The sequence below is a fragment of the Hippoglossus stenolepis genome, chromosome 17, assembly GCF_022539355.2.
Source record: "Hippoglossus stenolepis isolate QCI-W04-F060 chromosome 17, HSTE1.2, whole genome shotgun sequence".
Taxonomy (NCBI): Eukaryota; Metazoa; Chordata; class Actinopteri; order Pleuronectiformes; family Pleuronectidae; genus Hippoglossus; species Hippoglossus stenolepis.
Window position 1 is genome coordinate 4339775 of NC_061499.1, and position 12916 is coordinate 4352690.

A 12916-nucleotide genomic window follows, 5' to 3' on the forward strand; every position below is an offset into this window, starting at 1 on the left:
CACAAGGTGAAGCTCAGCCCATCCTGATGCTGCTTGGTCACCTCCCACTTTGCACCCAGCCCAGCTAGTTTGGCCACTTTACTCAATGGGAGATTTGATGCTCTTGTCCTTTCTTTGAATGTTTCAAAAGCTTGTTTTCACTGATTATTACCTCTTATGCAGAGTGGACGGCATAAATATCCTTATTCTAGAAGCAGGTACTCATAAGAGTTCTTCTGGGATATTGCTGCTGTCACATATACTGTAACTTGATGTGAGTTTGGATGAAGGTGATATAGGTAATAACTTTCACAATTTTAAGTAAAATTCCACCTTTTATACAATCCTCATTTCATTTTCCTAGTTTTAGCCACGAGCTCCTCCTGTACATGAGATTAATGGTTGACAGAAACCACTAAGGGGTTAAATCTTACAGGAGATGTCAAAACAGGGGAATTATCTGAAAAAACAAACGTCCTAATATTTGCATTTGTCTTTTGTGAGAAACCAGATTATGTGTGGAAATACTGTGTAAACAAAAAATGTGAGAGGGAGAAATTCGATGCTTCCTCTTACGGTAAAAAGACAGTATTTAAAAAAAACCTTTCCTGGTCTTGCCGACCACTTAAAATACTTCACAGATTAAGTCACCTTCACCCATTCATACGACTCCACTTCCTCCCACCATTCATAAATTATCAAATCATAAAATATCCCAGATAAGAAACGCTGCCATCTTGAGTCTGCACTGTAGCCGTGATGAACTCGATTTATAACGTAAGAAGTTTATGCTCTTAATCTCTAGTTTCAAGTCTTAGTCAATACAGCATGATGTTCATTTAGTAAATGATGGTCCCATTTAGAGTCGAAGAGACGATAGCGAAGCGTATACATTGGGCCGTGGACACCGTGTGATTGACAGCGGGTTACGTCCAATGGTTGGTGGTAGTCATCGAACTCTTTTTTTTTTAAGTCTTTCGTTCATGAAGGTTTTAATGATTCGTTTATATTAGAAAATAAAATATTAGAAACACGTCTCATTAAAAAGCATTAAAATCAGCCTCCAGAATGACAATAAAGTTGATGAAACTCCTCCTTTAACCACTTTCAACAATAACTAAACATCATAACCTCCAAGAGATTAGGTTATAATGCAGGATTGTTTTATCAGATTTCATTAGTTATAATTAGGTTTACCTATAAACAGAGTGTATATCTTCCCTCGTGAGTCTTTAAGCATATTTTATGTGCAGTGTGTTAATTTGCTTCAGCTCGACCACAACTTTTATTCCCTGGCTAAATGAAAAAAGACAAACTGAGTGTTTCACATGCATGTACAGTACGTGTGAGGACAGGAAGGCAGTTTGACCCATTCGTCTCCCTTATTGGAACGGAGCGCTTGTACCCCCAACATCCTCTGCTCTGCACGCTGCACAACAAAAACTGTGTTGAGCCTTCATTGCCACGATACATGTGTGTTTAGGTGACAGACACTTGTAAATGAACCCTAGTTTGGACGTGCTGTTCCTTTTTCCAAGAGTTGTTCATCAGGATTTGTCCCGTGGCCGCTCACAATCCCTTTAGTTGCAATTTAAACAGTCATATTAGAGAGAGAGAGAGAGAGAGAGTTTTACTTAAATAACAGTAATAATTCAAATTGCAAATAATGCTCAAGAAAAGTGCAGGATATTTTTTCCTGGAGTTGCACAATTCAACATCTAATCACTTCAAATTATCTTCTATTCACTATTAATTAACAGGACTAAAAACATGAACTCTAATACATTTAGATTTAGACAAAGCAACTTTTAAAAACCTTTATTTATACAGGGAAAGGCCACTGAGACCTTGCTTTCCTTTTGTCAAGGACGCCCTCACTACAATACAAATATACATTTAACAAATACTATGGAACATATAAAGTGTAATATATATATATATATATATATATAAGCTTATATATAAGCAATTACGTATATAAAAGTTGTCGAGGAGGGAACAGGGAGTTTGCCAATGAGCTTTTGCTTTGTAGATAAAAAATAATGCTTTGTCATTCCCCTCCCTCGGTCAGAGCCGACTGCCACCACACTGTCTGATACAGATCACACACGAGTCTTAATCAAATCAAGTTGTCTTTCCAACTTGGCGTCTTCATCCTGAGATATTTGTCTTCTTCCAGTTTTGTGTGCGTCGCTTGTTAGAAACATCATCAACGCGCCCACTCGCTCAGGAAAGTGTCCGGAGGTCGGTGCAGGTCTGAGGAAACTGGCAGCATCGATTGTTCCCCCGGCTTAAGAAAGGGTTTAACACTCGTATCTAAAGTCAGGAGTAACCAGAGGGTCGGCTGTCAACAGAGACGAGCTGAGGCTTTGAGGTTAGTCATCAACAGCTTGCTTTGCTGGAAGGAACTAGATCCGACTCACAACAAGCCTCCAGGAGATGAGGGTTTGGTATCAATAAAACAATGGTGACACCATGATACCTTCAGAGTAACATTAACTACAGTGTCATTTATAATAAGTCGGCATGACTTGGTCTTAAACTGAAACAATCAATCCATTTATTAGGCAACTGACCTATATGGACCAATTGGAATTTTGACTTGATGGTGGCACTAGAGGAAAGGTTAAGAGCTTCTTGCCGACTGCAATAATAATAATAATAATAATGATAAACTTTATTTGTATAACACCTACAACAACCATGTTGTCGAACTCATTTTGGAGAACACAAAGGAGACTTTTTGCAGATGTGACCTGAGGCTTTGGGAAATTTGTTTCTACTTCATGATAATTCTTTCATTGATTTAATAAGTTAAATCAGAAAATTTCCACTAGTTAAATAATGAAAATATGAATGAATTGGAGCCCTGTCTCAGTGATCTGCAAGTCATCCTGGCAGCTCGGTCCAAATGACTGTGCGCACAACAGAGACTCACAACAACACTTAAGACTTAAAAAGCTCACATATCTTATAATCGTTGATGTACTTTTTTTCGATGTCATGCGATGGGGAAGTTTACAGAGCAGAATGCTGAGTCACAGAACAGAGAGGAAGAAACATCATTTTCTCCGAGAGCCGAAAACAATACGTGTTTTCCTGATTCCATGTGGTCGTCATCATTTACGAGTTTATATTTGGACCAGTGCTTGTTCCGGACAATAACTTGATCCATTTTACAAGATTGTATTTGTTAATAAATGTTAAAACTGACACAGTAACACAACTTTTTGTCTATTGCTAATAAACACTGAACTAATATTTATGATTATTTATATATATGATATAATAAAAAATAACAGGAGATGATTATGATTTTTTTTTGACAGATTCCTTAATTTAAATTCAATATTTTTTACTTTTACATTTTTAACTTTTTTAAAAAATTTTAAGACTTTTTAAGATAACATTTAATTTCCCCTGACAGATAGTAATGAAAGTAGGGCCAACAATTATTTACCAAATCTATTATTATCACACTTTATTCAGTGCTTTCCACCGGTATATAAAATAATTATCTAATAATATCATTAATTATTAGCTAAATGTGACATGGTCCTGGATATAGTGGATTATCACAAATTATCTTAAGGTTTATATATAGATTTTACATACAGAAAGATGTTGAAAACTGAATTGCACGTGAATAACTCTGGGTATCCCGCAAAACAAACAAAAACGATTGTATTTATTGAGAATCCTTGCGTTAATTGCCGTCAGAGGCTGTTCTTGAAATGCCTCATTAACATAACCCTGTCCTGGCAGATGGAGTCAGAGAGTCTTATGCCGTCTGTAACTTCGTACAACAAATAGAAACAGTATTTTTCCCACTACTGAATGTAGCCGTTCGGGTAAAGTCACCGGTCACAGTCGCAGTGTGTTTATAGTGTCGGGTTGCAGAGGAGAGGATGTTAAATAACCTGCATGGTCACGCCCTGGATGACGGACGGGTCTGAGTTTACAGTTCAATATGTAACACAGAAATGTTGACTCAACATGAATTCCCTCTGCTGACCTTTTGTATGTGCACAGATCTGATATTACTCAACTTGTACAACAGCCATCACTGTTGAGGGGGAAAGATCGACTGTGATGCTGTTTAAAGAGACAAGAGAGGAAATAGATGAGATTTTGTAAAAAGCATTTACTTCACATTGAGTTGCTTGATAAGCTGATAGTTTAAAATAAGTTCAAAAACCTGATCAAAAGGGCGTCTGTGGTTTAGATTGTGTCAGTTAACGGGTCTTTTAGTGCACCACTGCTGTAAGGAATGTGATTGGCCACTAGAGACTCCCATAATCTCATCACATACGAGACTTTACCTTTCTTTGTGTCGCGTGTTCTTCTTTTCAACAGTCAATCAAACGTTGTGGGGGCTCAGTGCTGTTTGATAGGCGGTCACAAAATGTGTATATGCAACATATACATTTTGAAAAGTGCTTTAAAAGCTGCTGTATAAATAATAAGTATTACTATATTATAAAGCACTATCTTCAGGGACTGCAGACAGGTTGTGGCCCTGATGTCAACCTCATGAATCACATGTAAAGTGAAGGTCTCCAACTTTCTCCGAGTTCTTCTATACCTGCAAGCACACTGATAACAAATTTGGTTTAACTTTTTGGGGAGCTGTCATGTCGTCAATATTTACATGTAGTAAAGATGTAGTATAACATTTTCTCTAAATAAAGATGGATGACATGTCTCCACTTCCTCCCAATGTACAAAAATGAAGCCAAAATATTCCACATACCAGTGCCGCCATCTTGGAGCCAGCGTTCCCTTACACCTCGGAGCTCGGCCCATCGGAATGACGTCACGGCCCGAACAACCCGAGTTCATAGCGTTCCATTTGCACAGGAACCATGTTTACGTTAGCCAGCTAGCCACTGTTAGCAAAACCAGTTCATAATAACGCAATATGCGTATTAACAGCGTAGTAAAGCGTCCACAGATTAGTAATTTGGCAGTACTATGTGTACGACAAATTTAATGACAGAAGTGCTGATAAACAGTAAAAACTTTCTGCTGACACACGGAGCGGCCATCTTGGAACTTCGGACTCGGGGGTCCAGTAATTTCCGAGTTCAGAGGTTTAACCGAACGCTGCATTAAGAACTAAAAGTGTGTTTAAAGAGCGACGCCTCCCACACACACTTCTCTCTGCAGCGATGTAAACCTGCTCATATCAAAGCTGATACTTTAATTAATTTCTATTAAATTAAAAATAGGAACAGGACGCGATGACGTCACGCGGAGGTGTAGCCTTGCCCACCTGTTGCCGGGCACGCGCACCGGTCTCTCGTGCTCCCCAACCCATGACGTAATTGAAGCAGAAACAGGCACGCGCACAGAGCGGAATGAAGATGCGGTTCGGTGAGTGAAAGGGTTTTGTTTAAAAAACATCATGTCGTCATAAATCTGCGTTAAACGCGTCGCGGGGCTGTTTTGGTTTTTTTTTAAAAACCCGGTGGAGACGTTGAGTGACGAAGGTGAAACTGCGTCACTGTTTCGCGACAGTTCTTCTTTAAAACAGGAAGCAACAGGGCGGCGGAGTCCCAGACAGAAACTTGGCTGTTGCGGGGTGGAAGTTGTCATCTCCTCCGCTAGCTCCGGCCGAAGATAACCGGCAATACCGGCGGGTTGATCGAGGACGTGTGGCGGGGAGAGGAGCCACCGGAGCCCGGGGGGGGGAAAGACCCAGAGCCGCGGGATGAGGCGGCGGAGCGGCGTGACAGGCGGAGGTTCTGGGAGGTGGAGTGACGGAGGTCAGGGTCCATGACAGCTGAGGGAGCTGCTGGAGCACAGGAGCTCACCGGTGACCAACAATTAACGAGATCAGATCAAGGTTATTTTGCCTGTTTTTGAATTTCAATGGTAAAGTAGAAAAGTTTAAAAATTATATTGAAGGACATGTTAAAGGGATAGTTCACCGAAAAATGTAAATTCTCTCATTATCTGCTCACCACTATGCTGATTGAGAGGGGTGAAGGGGTTGAGTCCATAAAACACGTTTGGAGTTTCAGGGGTAAACAGCGTTGCAGCCAATTACAATACAATTGAAGTAAATGGCGACCACTTCTTTAAACGTAGTTAAACAACGTACCATGCCTCCATGCTGCTCCTGTGGTGTCATCCCAGTGTCAGGAAGCCATGACATTCAAATTCGATAGATAAACGTCCGCTGTGATCAGCGTTCGCACACAAGGCAGCGCCTCTTCGCTCTCGCCCAAGAGATACGTGACGACAATCGCCAGAACTTGCAGATTATCGCCCAGGTACTTCAGTTGTACTGGATTTGGCTGCGACGCTGTTTAACGCCTGAAACTCCTGAAGTGTTTTTGTGGACTCACACACGTCACCCACACCTCCATCGGTAAAGTGGTGAGTAGGTAATGAGTGAATTTTCATTTTTGGGTGAACTCTCAGCTCCAAAAATCCATATGCTCTCATCTTGATAACACATCTGTGACACTTTGTTGTTGTCTATTACAGCTTATTGATCCTTATTGGCTGGAATGTGTGACACTACAAAGTGATATGAGCTTAACGATTCATCAGCCAGGCCACGGTTAAGACTCTAGGTTTGTTTAACTCCAAGATCCAGCTGAGAAACAGAACAAAAACTAAATGTAATACTGAAACTGATACTAAACTCAATAGATGATATCATATCCTTGGCATGTAAGCAGAGGATCGCGATAATAAAGAGGACAGTAAAAGTCAATCCAAAGATAATAGGATACAGAGAAGATTCCACTAACGCCCGCCACTGAATAAATATTTTTGTTGCTATGTGTTGCAGTCTAATGACTAATCCAGGCTGCTGCCGTGTCTGTGGTGAAATACAGATCATTTCTAATGCAGATGGGGGAACATTTCATCACTGCGCGGCCGTATTGCTAATGTCAGGGGCTTAAAATCACTGACCGCTGAACCGAAATAGAAACACAATCAACCGTGTGTCAAAACTGTGAACAAGCCTCCAGTGTTTTAGAGATTTGGCTCAACAAGCACAGTGTCCCGGTTTCTCTCTGTGCTGCAGGCTGTGCACTCACAGCCGCTGTTGTCACGGTGGAGATTTCAATTTTATTTATCAGGACATACTGTGCAGCATGTGATGTGTTAATATGAATGTTCCAGGATAATGCATGTAAACATTGCATGGGTAATATCAGCAAAGGTCACTGTGCTTGCTCAGTATGTTTTATCTAACAGGATATTTATTTCTTCTACAGGCGTTTACTTTGGAGCACAAAGCTGTGAGCTTGTTAATGCGTTTGTGTGACTGCAAAACTAAAAGTGCACACGATGTCCGTCAGTTATCAGATCGTCACTCTAACCCTTGGCCAAACAGATAAGAGGATAATCAACAACACAATGAGTTGTCTTTGCAGGAGTGTGATCTGTGTGTTTACCCTGAGGGTGATGGTCTGTTTTCTTTAAGAGACACGTCACATGTCTGCTTGGTCAGTAGCTCGAGAGGCCGATATAAAGCAGCTTAAAGAAAACACACTTTTAAAAAGTCGCTCTCATCTCTTTGTCCCGCAGCCTCAGATATGGATTACAAGGTCGTGTTCGCAGCCTTGGAGACGGTGTGTGAAGACAACTTTTCTGCCTTGTGTGGACCCTCTGATTTACTGCCCGGCACTGTCGCCAGCCGCCTGGTCACGTGTTTGAGAGAGATCCAGGAGCATGGCCGTGCGCTGGAGCCTGTGGTCGCCAGCCTCACCGCCGTTTACCACCACTACGACTTTGACGAACAAACGCCTGGGAATGGCTACCGCACCCTGGTCAAAGTATGACAAGATGTATTTTCTTTTACTTACCCCTGGACTATAGTCTGTTATGTGAGCTATGATAGCCTTTTTACTAATGGGTTACTGTGTATATCTTTTGTGTATAGAATATATAGATGTATATTTATCAGATCACATTTTTGTTCAACAGAAATTGTTCTTTTAGTGGTTGTTTGGCGCTAAATATTGCACATTCCCTTCATTTCATATAAAATTCATATCATTTCTTTCCCTCTCTTCACTTTTTGTCTTCCAGGTCTTGCAGGCCTGCCTTCTGCACATCATACACAAGGGCCGTTACATTGCCGACAACTGCAACGGCGCCTTCTTCCGGGCCGAGCACAATGCATCCGAGATGGAGGCGTACTGCAGCGCCCTGTGCCAGCTGCGTGCCCTGCTCCACCTCGCCCAGCAGCTGATCAACGACAACGAATGCGGCCAGCTGTACTCGCAGCAGGACGGGGAACTGACCCGCAAGTTTGTGCAGGAGTACAGCTCCATGCACAAGGCGTGTTTCTACGGACGCTGTCTTGGCTTTCAGGTCGGCCAACAACACTAAATTCATTTCTCTTAATTTCTTGTTTCACACATGCAAGCTTTGTTCTGATCGGTCATTTAACACTTTCCATGTAAGCACAGTATTCTTGTTTGTGAATCCTTTTAATTGTTGGATACAATTCTCTCTTCACAGTTCTCTCCAGCTCTTCGTCCATTACTCCAGACTGTTGTCATAAGCATGATTTCATACGGAGAGAGGTACGGTAAACAGCAGTCACGGTTCGGTGAGTCTCAATTTCTAATGGTGTTGGTGGAGGTTGAATTCTCGTTTTCCTGGTGTGATCATGTTTAAAATACGTTTTCTCTCTCGCTCCAGGTATGGCGGCCCTTTCTCTCCTCACATCAGGGAAGTACGTCATTGATCCAGAGACGCGAGGCACTGAGTTTGAACGCATTACCCAGAACCTGGATGTACATTTCTGGAAGTCTTTCTGGAACCTCACGGAGTCCGGCCTTATAACAGTAAGTCACATACTCTTCCTCTCACTGTGTTATCATCTGAAGTGACCTTCAGATTTTTTAACAGCTCATTCCCTTGTCTTTCTCCTTCCAGGGTTTAAACAGAATAGCGTCTAACCCAGTGCAGGTGAACCTCACCCTGACTGTGCCTCCTCTCCCTCTTCGCCTTCCTCTGGCCTCAGACCCCAGTCTAACTGCCGCTGTGTCGCCGCCAATCGCTCACTCGGGCCCGGGGCCGGTCCACATGCGTCTGATCTCCTATGAGCTTCGAGAAGGACAAGTGAGGAAAAATGCAAAAGTTTATCTCAAAACTTTTGGATGTAATAGACTTTATAAATAAGAGACTAAAAGAGGAGCAGAAGTAAAATGTTTCAGAAAACCATAGATTCATGATAAATAGTAAATTTGCTGAAAATATGATCGGGATAAAAAAAGGTCATAATTGTGTGTGTCCTGCATCTCTGATACTTTTCCTTATTATTGACCTCATTGCTCATCCTTTGACTTTATAGGACAGTGAAGAGCTGCTGGCTTTTTCCAGAACTGACCCTCCTCCCATCACCGCCTCTCATCTCCCCTGGGTACAGAGGCAGCCTCTCTCCCCCTGGCTGCTCATCCACTTCCACGGAGGAGGTTTCGTAGCCCAGACATCCAGATCTCATGAGGTACAGCACATGTTGAAGTAACACTGCTGGTGTTAACTGAAGCTGTAGTACATGCACAGTGTGTTAAAATAACTAGATGAGACTAAGCAGCTGCTGGTTTGCACCTCATCGCACGTCTTTTGATTCTGTTCTTCGTCCACCATGTGTCAGCATTATCTTCGGAACTGGTCGAAGGAGTTGAAAGTGCCCATCCTGTCTGTCGACTACTCTTTGTCACCTGAAGCGCCTTTTCCCAGAGCTCTGGAGGAGTGTTTCTACGCCTACTGCTGGGCACTGAAAAACTGTCACCTCCTGGGTAAGTGGATGAGTCAGACCATTCTGGACCAGGAGAATTAGCAACTTGGAGAATTCATATGTCCAAACTGTCCAAAATCCAACAAAAATATCTATCCAACAGCATTTTAAACAAACTTTCCTCTTTACTATGTTTGAAATGATCATACACACCAACAGTTCTGTGTGTCTGTGTCTCTCAGGCTCCACGGCGGAGCGGGTTTGTCTGGCGGGGGACAGCGCTGGAGGAAACCTCTGCATCACTGTGTCCATGAAGGCCATGACCTGCGGCATCCGAGTCCCTGACGGCATGATGACCGCCTACCCCGCCACCCTGCTCACCACCGATGCCTCGCCCTCTCGCCTGCTCACACTCATCGACCCACTGTTGCCTTTAGGTGTTCTTGCAAAGTGCCTCAATGCCTATGCAGGTATGTGGAAGTGGGTGTGTGAGGTGTATACTGGGATACTGCTGTCGAGGCCGTGACCATTTCTACACTTGATGCAATGTTGATAATGTTGAAACTCTGTAAAATGTCTCAACACAATTGTCCGGACATTTCCCAGAGTTCATAACTGTCACATTTATGTTTTATTTTCCTTCCTTTTTCCTTCTTTGTTTCCTGCAGTGTTTCCTAGTTTCATTTCCTAAGCTCTCGTCCTTTCCTCCTCAGGTATAGACTGTCGAAGGGTGCAGCCTGCAGTGGAAAGCAACAGTCTGACCACTCTGGGCAGAGACACAGCCGTGCTGCTCGGGGATCTCACCCAGGGAGCCTCCAACTGGATCCACTCATTTCTGGACCCCGTGCTGAGTTCAAGTGGAGCCCGCTCCGTGTCGTCATTACAGAGGAGGTCCGAGAGCAGTGAAACACGCAGGACATCAACTCCCGCCTCCACACAAACCTCTGGGGATCACATGGATTACCCACAAGGCTTTGCGCCCCTGCGCGCTGAGTGCCTGGCTGTTGTTCTCCCGACCTCCTCTCCTGTTTTTAGGAACCCGTTTGTGTCACCTTTACTGGCTCCGGACAACCTGCTGAGAGGTCTGCCGCCTGTACACATCGTGGTAAGAGGTCCAGTTAGATCACTTAGCTTGATTTTATCTTTTGCTTACGTGTGGAGAAACACCTTAAATCTGCCTGTTTTTCAGTCTGTTATTCTCACTCGAGTTAGTCAGCTGTTTTCCAAACTTACAGTATTTCCTGATTCCTCCGTGTGTCCACACAGGCCTCTGCTCTGGACGCCTTGCTGGACGACTCTGTGATGTTTGCCAAGAAACTGCGAGACATGGGCCAGCCTGTGAGTCTGACGGTGGTGGAGGACCTGCCTCATGGCTTCCTCAGCCTCTCACAGCTCGCCAAGGATACGGAGGTCGCTACAGAAATCTGCGTTGCGCGAATTAGGGAGATTTTTGAGCAAGAAATCCCAACGCCAGCTCTCCGCAGCCGGTCAAAGCGGGAAGTGGCGTAACAGAGAACCAAACCATGACTTGTTCATCTGTCATTCCAGCTGTTTTTGGATGAAGAAGAGAACTGACGTTTTGTGGTGAAATAAGTTTAAGGAAACAAATCAGGGAGAATATTGAAGATGCACCTAAAACTGTAGAACTGGAGGAAGCTTATAGGGAAACTGCACTTGAAACTTCCACTGCACAACATTTTCTGAAGACAAAGATGTTCAAGAGAGCCACTGAAACCTTTAACTTTCTACGACTATGCTCTAATATTATCTGAAATGATGACAAAAATTAAATAGGTATTTTTCTATTAAGATTTCCATGTTGAAGAGGCAGATTAAACGCACATTTACAATATTACAAGCTGACTAAAACAGAAAAGATCACTATAACCAGCACTGGTAGTGATACATAGCAGTAACAGGAGCCGTTTTTAAAGCATTGCTGTATTTGCATTTGACCACGGTTAAAGGCTTACTTTTATTATTGTATAATTTAGATAAATAGTTTTACCTGGTTTTACCAGTTTGTCACATGTTTACAGCGTTTTGATGAGGAGGCCTTCACCCTGTGTTTACCGGCAGTATGTGGATGTGACTAGTTTTACTCTAAATTAATTATTTATAGCTCTTATTATAAATATTTAACACAGTTTATTTAAAGCCTGTTTTAAATCAGAACTCCAATCATGACTGGTGTTAAAATACTGTTTGTTTATTCAAAGGTTTTGGACTTGCTATGTTAAGTCGTGTGTGTGTGTGTGTGTAGCAGGGAGCAGCGCTGGTGTGAAGTCGATGTTGTTCGTCGTTAGGAGGTAATTTGTCACAGACTTGTGACAAAGCAAGATGCTCACCAGGGCAGATTATTATGCAGTAAAAGTGAGATTCAAGAGACTTCCTAAGAAATTGTTTTGAAATGTCAAGAAAATGAATTAGAAAGTTGCTCTGAAAGATACAGATTGTGCATCAAAAAATATAAAGCTGTATATGAATGTTAATTTGAAGGTGACAAAATGTGACAAGAATAATCATCATTCCCTTTCCTTATTTTGTTTTACTTTAAGTGCAGTTTTTAAATGCCGGTGGCCTCCTTTTACTGGTATACACGTAAAATATATCATTTATGTGGATTGAATCAAAAAATAGTTTGTCATGGACAAAAGAGCTTTACTCAATATATGAGGGAGAGGATATGTTTTATATCTATAGAAATCATTTATGTTGTAATGTTAACTTTATTTAAAGGAAAACATTGTAATAAAATAAAAATAAAAATGGTTTGAAAGTAACGTGTGTGTGAGCTGTTATTCTTCCTCTGGCCGCTGATCATGAGGAAAACATGATGTTTATTATTATGATTATCATTATTTAGGAATTGATGAATGAGACTGAAATGGGCTAATCTGTCGTAGATTAAATGAATAGCACTTACTCATATTTCTCGTGTTTTTCTTACAGCTGAATGAACGCTGTGTTCTGTTGTAGACATTGAAGGTCTGAAGATTTTAATGTGAAAGATTGAAAAATTCTTTTATTTACTCTGTTGTTTTGAAAACCTGCACCATATGTTTTTGTGGGTGTGTAGTCCAGCGAGCTCATCATACATTCATGACGCATTAACCCAAATGCGATCAACTCCTTCATTCACGTCACTGCTGGGTTTCAAACTCCTAAACTTTTTAAAACCCTTTACAATTTGACCAGAGGACACTGAAACCCCCTGCATGC

At 42.0% G+C, this 12916-nt stretch overlaps 1 protein-coding gene across 3 annotated transcripts; it reads left to right on the top strand.

The window, feature by feature from the left end:
* The first annotated feature begins 5267 nt into the window (after nt 1-5267).
* Nucleotides 5268-12477, top strand: lipea (lipase, hormone-sensitive a). 3 transcript variants are annotated; one of them, XM_035183472.2, is made up of 12 exons: nt 5268-5355; nt 5500-5827; nt 7531-7778; nt 8035-8319; nt 8470-8560; nt 8653-8798; nt 8890-9075; nt 9308-9460; nt 9611-9755; nt 9937-10164; nt 10408-10799; nt 10961-12477. In XM_035183472.2, the coding sequence occupies exons 2-12, from the start codon at nt 5758-5760 to the stop codon at nt 11201-11203; spliced, it is 2187 nt and encodes a 728-aa protein (XP_035039363.1). In that variant the 5' UTR covers nt 5268-5355; nt 5500-5757; the 3' UTR covers nt 11204-12477. The 3 variants fall into 3 exon arrangements, with proteins under 3 accessions (XP_035039363.1, XP_035039365.1, XP_035039364.1); XM_035183474.2 differs by lacking the exon at nt 5500-5827 and having other exon boundaries at nt 5286-5355; XM_035183473.2 differs by lacking the exon at nt 5268-5355 and having other exon boundaries at nt 5362-5827.
* Nucleotides 12478-12916: the final 439 nt, after the last annotated feature.

Coding starts and splice junctions, on each gene's coding strand:
- lipea (XM_035183472.2), top strand. CDS start 5,758: ATGACAGCTGAGGGAGCTGCTGGAGCACAGGAGCTCACCGGTGACCAA. Junction 9,756..9,936: donor GAAAAACTGTCACCTCCTGG/GTAAGTGGATGA, acceptor TGTGTCTCTCAG/GCTCCACGGCGGAGCGGGTT. Junction 10,165..10,407: donor GTGCCTCAATGCCTATGCAG/GTATGTGGAAGT, acceptor TTTCCTCCTCAG/GTATAGACTGTCGAAGGGTG.